The 14538-nt window shown below is 41.6% G+C and overlaps 1 protein-coding gene across 2 annotated transcripts; it reads left to right on the plus strand.

Moving 5' to 3' along the window:
- The first annotated feature begins 1471 nt into the window (after positions 1–1471).
- Positions 1472–13521, plus strand: PHF24 (PHD finger protein 24). 2 transcript variants are annotated; one of them, XM_044657269.1, is made up of 8 exons: positions 1472–1519; positions 1631–1849; positions 2437–2622; positions 8381–8459; positions 8928–9133; positions 9609–9769; positions 10133–10234; positions 13425–13521. In XM_044657269.1, exons 1-8 carry the CDS (start codon positions 1472–1474, stop codon positions 13519–13521), a joined length of 1098 nt encoding a protein of 365 aa, XP_044513204.1. The 2 variants fall into 2 exon arrangements, with proteins under 2 accessions (XP_044513204.1, XP_044513202.1); XM_044657267.1 differs by having other exon boundaries at positions 1472–1849.
- Positions 13522–14538: the final 1017 nt, after the last annotated feature.

Consider the following 14538-nt stretch of genomic DNA (forward strand, 5'->3'; position numbering starts at 1 on the left):
AGGAAACAACAATTGGGAAAAAATCTTTATAACAAAAAACTCTTGACGGGTCTAATTACTCAAATATACAAGGAGTTAAGTCAATTATATAAAAAATCAATCCATTCCCCAATTGATAAATGGGCAAGAGACATGAATAGGCAATTTTCAGGTAAAGAAATCAAAAGTATCAATAAGCACATGAGAAAGTGTTCCAAATCTCTAATAATTAGAGAAATGCAAATCAAAACAACTCTGAGGTGTCACCTCACACCTAGCAGATTGGCTAAAATGAGAGAAGGGGAGAGTATTGAATGCTGGAGGGGATGTGGCAAAATTGGGACATGAATGCATTGCTGGTGGAGTTGTGAACTGATCCAACCATTCTGGCTGGCAATTTGGAACTATGCTCAAAGGGCTATAAAAGAATGCCTGCCCTTTGATCCAGCCATACCATTGCTGGGTTTGTACCCGAAAGAGATCATAAATAAACAGACTTGTACCAAAATATTTATAGCTGCACTTTTTGTGGTGGCAAAAAACTGGAAAAGGAGGGTATGTCCTTCAATTGGGGAAGGGCTGAACAAATTGTGGTATATGCTGGTGATGGAATACTATTGTGCTCAAAGGAATAATATACTAGAGGAGTTCTGTGTGAACTGGAAAGACCTCCAGGAACTGATGCAGAGCAAAAGGAGCAGAGCCAGAAGAACATTGTACACAGACTGATATACTGTGGTAAAATCGAATGTAATGGACCTTTGTACCAGCAGCAATGCAATGACACAGGACAATTTTGAGGGATTCATGGTAAAGAACGCTACCCACATTCAGAGGAAGGACTACAGAAGAGGAAACATATAAGAAAAACAATTGCTTGAACGCATGGGTTGAGGCAGACATGATTGGGGATGTAGACTCGAAACTACCACACCAATGCAACTATCAACAATTTGGAAATAGGTCTTGATCAATAACACATGTTAAAACCAGTGGAAATGTGTGTCGGCCATGGGGGTGGGGGAGCTCAGGGAGTGAAGGGGAAAGTAGGAGCATGAATCATGTAACCATGTTAAAAATGAATATTAATAAATGTTTAAAACTAGAAAAAAATAAAATAAAAATTTCTCAGCTGGCAGAAATTATATTTAAGTCCTGAGGTCTCTACCAGTTTTCACAGAACAGAGCTCTGGAACTCTGAACTAAGTTGGATTTAGGAGCAGGAACTTGTCAATTGGGAAACCAACTTTAGTAACAAAATATGTGCCCTTTCCACCAACATCTCTCTTGGATACCACATTGAAACCTATTTGGCTGAGTGTAAATACTAATAGAATATTAGCTCACTAAGAAAAGAGATGGTCACTTTTATATTTGTAACTCCAGTGCCTGGGGATATAGTAAGCACACATTGTAGTACTTAATAAATGCTTGTTGTTTGAATTGCCTAGCCATGTAACCGGGATTCCTCTGTTCTTTTGCTCACAGAACCATGGGAGTGTTGATGTCCAAACGACAGACAGTGGAGCAGGTTCAGAAGGTGAGCCTAGCTGTGTCAGCTTTCAAGGATGGGCTAAGGGATAGGCCTTCTCTCCGGCGCACAGGTGAACCAGCTGGGTCTCGAAGGGGCACTGTAGAACACAGTGTCCAGGAAGTACAGGAGGAGGATGAGCTGGAGACAGCTGCTGCTGTCCCACAGGAAGAGAACAGTGTCAACAGAGCAGCCTGGGAACGACTAAGGGATGGCCGTGGGGTAGAACCTGAGGAGTTTGACCGTGCCAATCGCTTCACACCACCTGCCTTTATCCGACCCATTCGGGAGTTACATGATGACAAGCCACTTGACATCTGCTTGGAACCTAGAGAATCTGTGAGTTCTAGAGTGAGAGAGGTGGTGCAGCTATAGGGGAGGAAAGAGAATAGGCAAGGTCTAGACGGAAGAAGAAATCCGAAGTTTACAGAATAAATAGTGAACTGTCCAGGGATCAGACAACAGGATAGTAAGCCCTGGGATATAATAAATGAAAAATATTAAGAAAAAGAAAAAGATTTCACTAGCTAATTGTCTTCATCCAGAACAAAATGATTTCGCTTTTTCTTGTGTCCCAATATAATTGAACTTGTCCTCATGATAGGAAAGTAGCTTGGTGGGGATGGCCCATGGAAAAAAGGGTGAAATAGGGGAGCCATTGCATATCTATCCATCCCTTTTACCAGATGAATGAATGCCAGCTGGAAAGTTTCCCCCTCTTCTGGTTCAGAATATGAAGGTTTTAGAGCTCCCATACCTAAGACTAATCTCTGTTGCCTTGACACTTATTGATAATGGATGTATACACAAAGTGTGCATTCCTAATGTTCTAACCAAGAAATTTAGGTATAAGAATCAGGGCTTTATGTTGATAGAAGTGGGAATCTATGTTTGAACAGTCTTCTTCATTCCTGCTTTCTCCTCAGGTCATTAGTGATGAGATGTGTGAGATTTGTGAGGTATGGACTGCTGAGAGTCTCTTCCCATGTAGGATCTGCACCAGGGTTTTTCATGATGGCTGCTTGCGCCGCATGGGCTATCTTCAAGGAGACAGCACAGTGGAAGTGACTGAGATGGCACACACTGAAATAGGCTGGAGCTGTTACTATTGTGTGAGTTTGGTAGGGTTATGATGGTAGGGGTGTCACGACAAAGGTGCTGATTTTACAAGGTACCATATCATGTGGGATCCTTCCAGTCAGTGACTCTACATACTTATAGTAGATTCAAATGATGTATGAAAAGAAATGGGGATGTCTATTTCCATACTGCTTTTATCCTGTAGCTTCTGGCCCACAAATAAACCTAGAAGAAAGTTTGGTTGCACCAATAATTTCTGTAATGATCTCTAGTCATCTTAAAGCCATATCCAAATACTAAATTTTATTCATCTGAAAAGCCCAACAGAATCTCGACAGTGTTACTTCCCATATAGGATGGCTTTCTTCTAGAAGTAACTTTGTGACTGTGTCTGAATCCTAGTCAGCATTATTCCTTTTAAGTGGTCAATCTACCACCTAGTGAAAAATAACCCACATAACCCACCATCTCCCAAGGCAGCCAAATGAATTTTTAGCTGGCTCTAATTGTTAAGAAGTTTTCCCATGCTTCAAGCCTACACTGCCTTTTTTTTAAACCCTTAACTTCTGTGTATTGGCTCATAGGTGGAAGAGTGGTAAGGGTGGGCAATGGGGGTCAAGTGACTTGCCCAGGGTCACACAGCTGGGAAGTGTCTGAGGCCGGATTTGAACCCAGGACCTCCCATCTCTAGGCCTGACTCTCAATCCACTGAGCTACCCAGCTGCCCCACTGCACTGCCTTTTTGCAACTCTTATTCCTAGTTAGTGCCAGGTGATTTTCCTAATATAATTCAAATGGAAGTGGCTCAGTTTTCTGGCATGATAGATTGCCCAGGTTTCACAGGCATACAATGAGGTGAGCACTATGGCTCTGTAGACCTTTAGTTTGGTAGGCAACTTAATGCTCTTTTCTACCACCTTTTTTCCCACACACTGAGCCAGAAAGATACCAGACACTAAGGTCTTTTCACAAACTGAACTGCCAAGCATTCAAACTACAGAGATCACAACTGATGGGCTAGTCACATTTGCCCAAAAGACTGTTTTACAGAAAACTCACACAAGCAAAATGCTTATACAGAGGTCATAAAAAGCAGTACAAGGACACTCTCAAGGTCTCTCTGAAGAATGTTGGTATTGATTGAGAGACATGGGAGGCACTGGGCATAGGACCATCCAGCATCACATGCCAATTAGAATTTCAATAGCTCAAAAGAAATATGAGATGCATGAATTTAGAGACATCTCCATCACAAATATTAATGCAGAGTATTTGTGCCTGACTTCTGGTAGGGCCTTTCGAGCTTCTATTGATCTGATCAGCCATAGCCAGATATACTGTACACCAACCCAAACATTTGATGTCATTTTGGTCCTCTTCAAGTACAGAGAACCTAGTTCTCTTCCTGGGGCCAAATCTAATTCTACTCTTCCATGTGATATCCTTCACATACCTGAATATAGTTATCATGCCTGGTTCCCACCTCAGCCCCAAATCTTCAATTTAATATGATTTCAGAATCCTTCACTATCCTCATCACCCTACATTGGGTGCACTACCATTTATCTATATCATTCCTGAAATATAGCACCTAGAACTAATCACTATATTCCACAGGTGGACTACCTAGGGCAAAATACAATAGAACTCTTCCTTCGTCTAGTATGCTCTGCCTTCTTCTGATGCAACAGAAGGCCACATTAGCTGCCTGGGACATCATATGACATTTTTACTCAAGTTGTATTTAACCCTTAGGTCTCTGTCATATGAGCTGCTATCCAGCTATGCTTTGCTTACCCACAATTTTTTAAGTGGAGTATGAGAATTCACATTTGCTTTTTTTAATAGATTTTGCTCTATATTTCACCCATTTTAGATCTTTTTGGAAGTTGACTCTGCCATCCAGCATTTTACCTATCCTGCCTAGCTTTGTGTCATCAGCAAATTTGGCATTCATATCATTGTTGCCTTTATCTCTGTCATTAATAAAAATATCATACAGCACCAGAACAATGACAGATCCCTAAGGCACTCTATTGAAGACTTCCTTCTAAATTAGATTTCTGTAATATAACATTTTCTTTTCCTCATCCTTCTTTTGTACATGCTCTTCCTCCACCACCAACCTCCTCCACTACCCTCCTCTCAACCTAGCTGACCTTTCTTCAGAGCCCCCCCCCCAAATCATCTTTTGAAGCCTTTCCTGGCTAATTAAGTACACATTGAGCAGTTCCCTCCACTTTACTGCATTTATTATCTGCAATACTCATTTGGTATTTTACATACTTGCAATTTATATTGCTAGTTAACTTTTAGAATGTATAAGTATAAACTCCATCACAAGTACTATATCTTTTATACCTTTGTTTCTTTCACATTGTTCCTACACAAACTAGGAGTTCCATAAATACTTGATAATTAACTCATTACAAGTAGCAATTAATAGGCCTACCCAGGCCCTTGATTGGACAGGGAGCCACAGAGATTAGGGTTAACAATCCACTCAGCAATTAAGAGCCTTCTATGTACAAGGAACCCTTGATTGACTCCTTCCACTTTTTTAGATTTACAGTAACTACCATTTATATAATGCTTTAAAAGGCTTGCAAAGGACTTCACATATGTTGCCTCATTTGAAACTGAAGCTTGGCAAAAACCCATGGGAGACATGTGCAGTTAAAAGAGGAATTATCGGGATTTAAGCTCCTGAGAATATTATCTCCCCAAAGCCAGTAATAATAATAACCCCTGCCATCTCTGGAGCATTTGGGCTTTCACATGTGTTAACTTGTTTTAGCTTCACAGCAGCCCTATGAAATAGACAGGACAAATATTGTTATCCCTACTTTCCAGATGAGAAATAGACTCAGAGAAGTTAGGCAGTGTACCCAAGAGCCCATGTCTAATAAGTGGCAGAGCTGGGAGAGAAGCCAGGGCTTATGACTCAAACTGAGTGCTCTTTCCACTGCACAGTGCTGCCTCCTAAGGAAGCTTGTCTTATAGTCCTCCCCTTTCAGTGCCATCCCAAATCATGGCTATGTCTGTAGAGGTGGCTTATATCCTACTAAGTGCCAAATGCCAAGAACATGTTACTCTCCTCCACATGTAAACATGGCAATGGTTGCTCCCTAGTAGTAACTGAAGATGTTTGAGCAAAAGGTTCTTCACATAATTTATACCCATAAAGATTTTTTATTCAGAGTTTATAGTAATTGTCATCAAATTTAGCTTAAGAAGAGTCCTGCACTTATACCTCCTCACCTGACTAGTTTTCATACATTAGTCTTGCTTCTGTTTTGACGTTTTGAGGGTGGGGTTAGAGGAGAGTTTTTTGGTCGTCATTTTAGAATCTATCCTTCTATAAGGTCAGGATAGTGTTCTTGTACTTCTTTGAGACTACATCTACAACAATAGTGTTTTAGTCTTCTTTTTCTACTCTTAGCCAAGTATCCTAGTAGAGGGCATCTCACATCCTCCCTCCATCCCAATCCCTACTCCCTAAGAAGTCAAGAGACTTCTGGAGCAAGAAGAAACTATCTAAAGTAGTGCTCCCCCCAACATATACCTGTCACCATGCTGTAGAAGACCTACAACCAAGCCTCATTATTCCAAGGCCATTCTGGACTAGGCTTATTAGACTAGTTTGACTCAGATTTCTAATTATAAGTTAACATTGACTTGATTCACTCTGAGCTTAGTCCTATTCCAGTTTAACTGCCCTCAACCTGTACTCTAGACTGGGCAAGCCACTAAATCTAGCTCTACTGCTTTCTTCTGGGGGAATCTCAATCTTGAGTGGGGACCAGAGTATAGGGAGAGGAAACAGATCATTACTTTGACTATCCCCATATATCACTCCTGGAGCAGAAACACTTGCTCTATATTTTAGTTCCAGTTTCATCAGTAGCCTATTCTGTGATCCTTTGCATGTAGTTTGACATTTAAGGAGCTCAAGGGTCCTCATCTATGAAATAGGAATTACAGTGAATTAGAAATTGTAAGGAGTCAATACCAGTTAAATACCTTATTTTAAAAACATTAAATAAATTCATCATTTTGATGACAGCTGAATCCCAGTGAAGCTTAGATTTACAACTAGTACTTGATTCTAACTAGGTGTAATGGTTAGAATGGGTGGTCTCCCCAAATTGTAATTAACCCTTAAATCACACGACTGTTAATAGCTAGATTTTTAATAAGAAAAAAGAATGAGATAAATATAGAAAGGAGGTGAAGAATTTCCTAGCCTAATAATCCAGAACCTAACAACTCAGTGTCTGTCTCTGAATCTCAGCCTCAGGAAATAACCCCCCCAGCTTCCTACTGGATCTCATCTTATAAATCCTTTACTACACCCACTAGCTCTCTTACATCACTCCTCAGGAACCAATCACAATTCCTCAATTAGCCTAGCACCACCCAAGGGGGCAGTGCCTGTGGGATCAATTCCCTGTTGCTGATTGACCCAAATTCAAAACAAATGGAAGGGAAATCTAAATCTCTGATCAAATAAAAATACAAGTTCCCTTCTCACATGGGTAAAGTTCAATATCATCATTATGATTCTTTAAGGTTTACAAAATGGTTTACAAACATTTTTTTATACTCACAACTATCCTGTGATATAGGTAAAACATTGATTATCTCCATTTTACTGATGAGAAAACTTGGTCTCAGAGAAAATAAATTGACTTGTCCACAGCCACATAGCTAATAAAAAACAGAACTGGTACTACAACCACTCTTAGAATGACCTGATATTTCTGCTATAAACACTTCTCACCTTATTGATCTGAAGTTCCAGGGAAGGTATATTCATAATTAACCTTCTGGGTAAGAGGCAGCTCCTGGTTTATCACTCTTCAACTTCACTATGAAAATCATGAAAATAATTCTTTTTTCCTAAAAGAAGTCTTTTTCTTCTAATATATACTTCTAATATGCTTCTAATATAGTACAATAGAAAGAATGTTGGATTTGGAGGCAGAGGACCTAAGTGTAAATTGTAGTTCTGCCATTTGCTACCTTTGTAGCCTGCTCATTTAACTCATCTGTAAAATTATGTTGAACTAGATGACATTTCAATTCCCTTTCAGCTCTGAATCTAAGATATTTGATCCTACTAAATATAGATATAACTAGTTAGAACTCCTCCTCTTCTAAGAATCACTGAGGAACAGATTAGATCTACAGAGTCAAACTTTCTACTTTTCCCCACTTCCTCCCAAATGTCAGCTACCACCCCTCCAAATCCTAGCCATTTTCCCTGGTGACCTTTTTTGCTACAAAATCGTCTACTGCTGTAGGATTTTCTCTTATAATTAGGTTGAAGGTTTCCTCTTTCTAAACTGAATTCCCATTCTCTGCCCCCACACTGAACTATGTGTCAATTCACCACCACCCCAAATGTCTGCAGATTCTTATTACAGCCTGATGTGATTCCTCATGAAATTCACAGATGGCTTTCTATAATCGGGAAGCTTTGCACCTGTTCTTTGATGGCACTTCTAGGCAAAATGAAACCCTCAACCAAAGTGTTTGGAAGTTAAACACATCAGTACTCCAGGACACTATTTGTCCAGTTATACAGACATCTGTCATTTTTACTCCTCTAGCACTGCAAAATAATGATTTCAAATGATAGAACCAGTCAAGAGTAAAGCTAGCATTAGAATTCCAAACCAAACTTTAATCCCCTTTCCTTACTTGCCCCGGGAACCATAATGCCATTTCAACCACTGGCAGTACTAGTGCTGTTCATTTGATCTGCAGCTCTTTCTTTTTTCTTAGAACAACCTCAACCTACTTCTCACAGAAGAGGAGATGTATAGTCTCATGGAGAACTTCCAGCAGTGCAAAATTATTCCAGGTGAGGATTGCGAAGTGACTTCTACAAGTTGGAGAGGACCATAGGCAGGTTCTCCCAAAAGTGAAGCCAAGGTTGAATAACCTAACTAGCCCTCCTACCACACCATTCTGATCAAGTTATACTAGGGTTTCCTGTTATAGCAGGAAAATAGCCTCTGGCCTTTGGGGAAATAGTAGGGAACAATTCAGTTTCTTCAGAGGTCCCTGCAAGTCTGTGCATTTCCTTATGGAGTTTTTGTCCCCAAATAAGTGGCTTCTCCAAATTCCACCAGGTCTGGAGTTTAGTATTCCTGATAGAGAAGAGAGATACTTGTAAGTCATTGCAGCCAGTTTATGGAACTAAAGGATTATATTTAGAAGTTGGGAGTGGGGCAGAGAATGCCAGTTGAGGATAAATGATGAATTGGGACTCTATCCTGGTAAGTGTGCACAAGGAATTGGGTACCCTGAAGGTATTGTCTCCTTGCAGATTGTTCCTTGACACTGGAGGACTTCCTTCGCTACCACCATCAGGCAGCAAGGCGAGGAGGAAGTGAAAGGGCACTGAGTGAAGAGCAGGAAGAGAGGGTAGCTCAACAATTTGCTGCCCTTGACCCTGAGCACCGGGGCCATGTTGAGTGGCCTGATTTCTTGTCCCATGAGTCCCTTCAACTACTGCAGCAACTTCGCCCACAGGTGTGGCAGGGGTAAATGACTAAAAGGGGTAGGTGGAAAAGGGGATTGGGAGATTGGAGGTTGGGACAAGAAAGCAATGCTTATTGAACTATTCGTAACAATGACTTGAGAGAAACAAGGACGTAATCATCAGGAATGAAGATGGAGATAGGGCTAGTGATTAGTGACCAGTTGTCTAGTGTGCCCAAACTTACTGGAATAAAGAAATCTGGGGAGTGAAATAATAGAGACTGGTTTATTTTTTGTCACTAAAGAAAACACAAGACTCCAAAATATATGGATCTTAGAGAGGTGAGGATCGTGAGATTTATAGTTAGAAAGTCCTTGATCATCACCTAGGCCACCACCTCATTTTACAGGCGGTTAGGACTTGCTTCAAGGTCATGCAAGTCATCAGTAGCAGAGGTAAGATTTGGAAAGTCTCACTTTCAGCAAAAAATAATATTTTATGATTTCCATATCCTTCTCCCCCAAGAACTCTCTCTTAAGGCTACTGACAGTTAAGGAACGGGAACGAGCTCGGACAGCCTTCCTCGCCCGAGGCATTGGGGGCTACATCAGTGAGACTGAATGCCGTCGTGCTCAGCACACCTGGTTCCGAAAACGACCCCTGGAAGCACCATCTTGCAATGTTAGGTATACTTTATCTTCCTTATTTTCCTTCTCAAAATTCCCACTAACTTCCCTAAACTCTCTTGTGATATCCCAGTAATTGCCTAATTGCTCCTTCTCATTTGTAATTCATCCAGGAAAGCACCTCAACTCCTTTACCTACTCTCTACTAATATCCCGCAGCCCACTTTATAGGAGACCCCTTTTGTGTCATATCTTCCATATAAACAGAATAGAGTGATTCCTGTAGTCCAGGACAATGATTGCTATGAACTAAAGTGCTACCGCAAGTTAGAGGATAGCATACATCAACTCAAAGGGGCTCTGGGATAAGGCCAAACTTCTTGATCATATCTATTCCCAACCACATGTCATTGTGCTACACAGCATCAGCCATGTGGGACCCATATCAGAAAGCAGCCCAGCCAGCAACAGCAGTGCCAAGAGCCCGGAGAAACCTCTGCAGACAGCTGAACAGGAGGAACCCCGGTGAGATGATTTCCAAGGTGTCACTTCATTCTTGGCAAGGGCTATAAATTGCCACCATTTCTAATGGCTGGCCTTAATCATCCCTTACATATAAAATGATATAGGTTCACTTACACTGGCCAAGAGGAAAACTTGCTCTCTAAGAATTGAGGTCTAGACAGACTTTTGGGGTCTAGTGGATCATTGCCTATTCAGTTAAAGCCTTCTATGTACCAGACCCTGCACTAAGTTCTGGGGATACAAAAAGGGGCAAAAGACAGTCCCTATTTATATGGAGGAGACAGCATACAAACATGTATGTACAAAGTAAGTTATATAAAGGAGAAATAGAAAATAATAGAGGGAAGGCACTAGAACTAAGAGGCATTGGGTAAGACTTCCAATAAAAGATGGGATTTTAGATGGAACTTAAAGGAAGCCAAGGAGGTCAAAAGGCATAGATGAGAGAGAACATTCCAGGTATAGGAACTATCAGAGAAAATGCTTAGAGGCAAGCAATAAAGTGTCATTTTCATGGAAAAGCCAGGAGGCCAGTGTCACTGGATCAAAGAGTACCTGGATGAGGAGAAGAGGGATGGGGAAGAGTGTAAGGGAATAAGCCAGAAGAGGCAATGAGTGGGAAGTTAGGTTTTGAAAGGCTTTTGAATGTAAAAGAGAGCATTTTGTATTTGCTACTAGAGAAAATAGGGAGCCACTTGAGTTTATTGTGACATGGGAGTGATATGATGGGATTTGAGCTTTAGAAAAATTATTTTGATAGCTGAATGGAGGATAGATTAAAGTGGGAAGAGACTTGAGGCAGGCAGACCCATCAGCAGGCTATTGCAATAATCCTGGCATGAAATGAGGGACTGCATTAGAGTGGTGGCAATGTCAGAGGGGAGAAGGGGCATATTTGGGAGATATCACAAAGGCAAAATAGACACGCCTTGGCAAAAGAATCCAGGATAATTTCTAGGTTATGAGCCTGTGGGACAAAGATGATTTTTAAACCCTTACCTTCCATCTTGGAGTCAATACTGTGTATTGGTTCCAAGGCAGAAGCATAAGGTAAGGGATAGGCAATGGGGGTTAAATGGCTTGTCCAGGATCACACAGCTGGGAAGTGTCTGAGGCCAGGTTTGAACCTAGGACCTCCCATCTCTAGGCCTGGCTCTCAATCCACTGAGCTACCCAGCTGCCCCTGTGGGACAGAGATGATGGTGTTGGCCCCTACAATAATAAAGAAGGTGAGAGGAGGGGAGAGTTTAGGGGGAAAGATAGTCAATAATGTTTTGGACATGTTGAGTTTAAGATGTCTACTAGACATCCAATTTGAGTCCAAAAGACAGTTGGAGATATGAGATTAAAAGTCAGCAGAGAGTTTGGGTAGAATAAGTAGATTTGAGAATCTTTAGCACAGAGATGGTAATTAAATCTTTGGGAACTGATGAGATCACCACATGAAGCAGTAAAGAGGGAGAAGAAAAGAAGACCCACGATGGACCCCAAGGGACACCTGTGATTACAGGACATGATTTAGTATAGGATCCCACAGAAGGGGCAGAGAAGGAGTGGTCAGATAGGTAGGAAGAGAACCAGGAGGAAATGATGTCCCAAAATTCTAGAGAAAAGATTATCAAGGAGAGAATGATCAACCGTGTTACAGGCTACGGAGAGGTTGAGAATGAGGTTTGAGAAAAGGCCATTGAATTTGGCAATTAAAAAATCATTGATGGGGGGTACAGCTAGGTGGCTTAATGGATAGAGTGCCAGGCCTAAAGATGGGAGGTCTTGGGTTCAAATCTGGCCTCAGACTCTTCCTAGCTGTGTGACCCTGGACAAGCCATTTAACCCCCATTGCCTATCCCTTACCTTATGCTTCTGCCTTGGAACCAATACACAATATTGATTCTAAGATGAGGTAAGAGTTTTGTTTTGTTTTGCTTTTTAAAGCACTGGTTACAAAAAAAATGCAGTTTGGGTGGAATGATAGGGTCAGAAGCCATATTATAAGGGGCTGAGAAGAGAGAAGGAGGAGACAGAGTGGAGGCATCTATTATAGATGGCCTTTTCAAAGAGTTTAGCTACAAAAGGTCAAAGAGAAATGGGATGATGGTAGCAAGGCTGGAGGGATTGATCAAATGAGGGATTTTTTTTCAGGATAGGGAAGACATAGGCATGTTTGTAGGCAGTAGGGAATAAACCAGTAGACAGAGATTGAAGATAAGTGAGAGGTGGTGAAACCTTTTGGAAATGAAATGGAATGAGATCTCTTGAACAATAGATGAGTTAGTCTTGGAAAGGAGTAAGACCTTTTCATCATGTGATAGAGAGGTGGAGGAGGACAGAATGGCAAAGGCACCAGAGTGACAGGTAGTGAGGAAGAGGAAGTTCATAATAAATGGCCTCAATTTTTTCTGTAAAATATGAGGTAAGGTTCTCAGCTAAAGAAAGGTAAGGTTCTCAGTAGGAAGAAAAGTCATGAGAGATTTGAGGAAGAATGAAAAGGTATAACATTAGAACCTCTGTGGAAAATGGGATAGTAAATGATAAAGATGTCCTAAGTACATTGAGGGCCCAGATAAGATTGTGTATCATCAATTTGTAGTAGATCCAGTTAGAATGGCTATGTTTTTTGTTTTTTGTTTTTTATTTTTATCCTGGGACTCCATTCTAGGAGCATAGGGCCACAACCAGTAGGCAATGGGTCGCTCAGGGTCACCCAGCTGGGAAGTGTCTGAGCCCGGATTTCTAGGACCTTTCGTCTCTAGGCCTGGCTCTCAATCCACTGAGCTAGCCCAGATGCCCCTACTTTAGGTTGCCGTTTCTTTAGCAGATGTAGTTTTTACAGGGTGGGGTTGCTAGCCCCACGCCCAACCCTCCTCCTTTTTCATCCGGGCTAGGGACTGTCCTTAGCCCAGGAGTGGTAAGGGTGGGCGATAGGGGTCAAGTGACTTGCCCAAGGTCACACAGCTGGAAGTGTCCGAGGCCGGACTTGAACCTAGGACCTCCAGTCTCTAGGCCTGGCTCTCAATCCACTGAGCCACCCAGCTGAATGGCTATGTGATTTCCTCTATCTTTATTCAACAGCAAATGTGTGGGTACAAAAACAGCCAATAGAGGCAGAGGATTATTATGATGACTGTTAATTTCTAACCCATTGTTATGAGATGCACTTCATCTTCTGCTTTTTCTGTTCCCACTGTAGGTCTGTGGATTGGCCCACCTTCCTGAAAGAGAATGTCATATACATCCTTGCTGCCCGCCCCAACAGTGCTGCCATTCACCTGAAACCCCTAGGGTAGAGCCTCTAGAAGTAGGGGTGGCCCCAACTGGGGCAGTGTGGGGTCACCTCCTTCCCCAACCCCGACACTGAAAAAGACTGGGAGGAAGGAGACTTCCAGCACCTTTGTCACTAAGCTTTGCTACAGGAGATCTAGATAACTTCTCCTTTCATAGGAAAGGCAGCAAGTACATTGCCCAAGTGAGAGGTTCTGGGAGAAGAGGCAATACTCACTACACACCTAACAGCTCTCTGTCTATTGCTAGGAGGAAATTTTTTTCCTTTCTCATCTCAACCAATGTCACCGATGGAACAACCCCAGATTTTTAATCTCTCTAAATTTGCTTAGAGGTTTGGTTTCTAATTGGTTGAGAAAGGACCAAACTTCATTGATTTCATAGATCATTATAGCTGAAAGAGACCTTAGTGGTTACCTAGTCCAACTCTTTCATTTTATAGATGGGGAAAATGAGGTCCGAAGAAGTTTTGACTTGCCTCAGATCACACAGTGAGTGAGTGGCAGAACCAGAAGCAGAAGCCAGGTCTCCTGACTCCTAATCCTGTCCCTCTACAAAAACTAATTGGCTGAGGTAAAACTAGCCTAGCACACCTACCTTTTACTAACCTGTAAATTAGATAACAATATCCTTTCCAGATCTTTATGATCTTGACTGAAAGAAGGCTCACCCAAAGTCTGAAGAATTCTGATTGCCTTTGGAAAGGAAGCTGGTAACCTTAAATGAGGCTGTATTATAAGTGAACAAAGTGAAATACAATTCTGGCTTCCTGGAACCAAAAGCCTGATTTGGTGGGCAGTATAGAAAAATCAGCCCCAGTTGTAGTTCAGAGAACTTTACCTAGGTACTATTCACATTCTCGCATCTCCATTTCCACCAGTTCCTACAGCTAGAGTAATAATATCCCATTATTGTGGAGAATAAAGAAGTCTTCCTTAGCATCTCTTGGAAAGGAAAAGGGATTCCTCTAGGTAATTAGTATCACAGGTTGTCTTCCACACCACTTTTAGAACATGATACAT

This window comes from Gracilinanus agilis, chromosome 1, assembly GCF_016433145.1.
Source record: "Gracilinanus agilis isolate LMUSP501 chromosome 1, AgileGrace, whole genome shotgun sequence".
Classification (NCBI taxonomy): domain Eukaryota; kingdom Metazoa; phylum Chordata; class Mammalia; order Didelphimorphia; family Didelphidae; genus Gracilinanus; species Gracilinanus agilis.

Excerpts from the sequence above, each read along its gene's own strand:
- PHF24 (XM_044657267.1), top strand. The coding sequence starts at position 1,472 with ATGGGAGTGTTGATGTCCAAACGACAGACAGTGGAGCAGGTTCAGAAG. Across the intron at positions 2,623-8,380 it reads GCTGGAGCTGTTACTATTGT|AACAACCTCAACCTACTTCT; the intron begins GTGAGTTTGGTA and ends CTTTTTTCTTAG. Across the intron at positions 9,770-10,132 it reads GCACCATCTTGCAATGTTAG|CATCAGCCATGTGGGACCCA; the intron begins GTATACTTTATC and ends TGTGCTACACAG.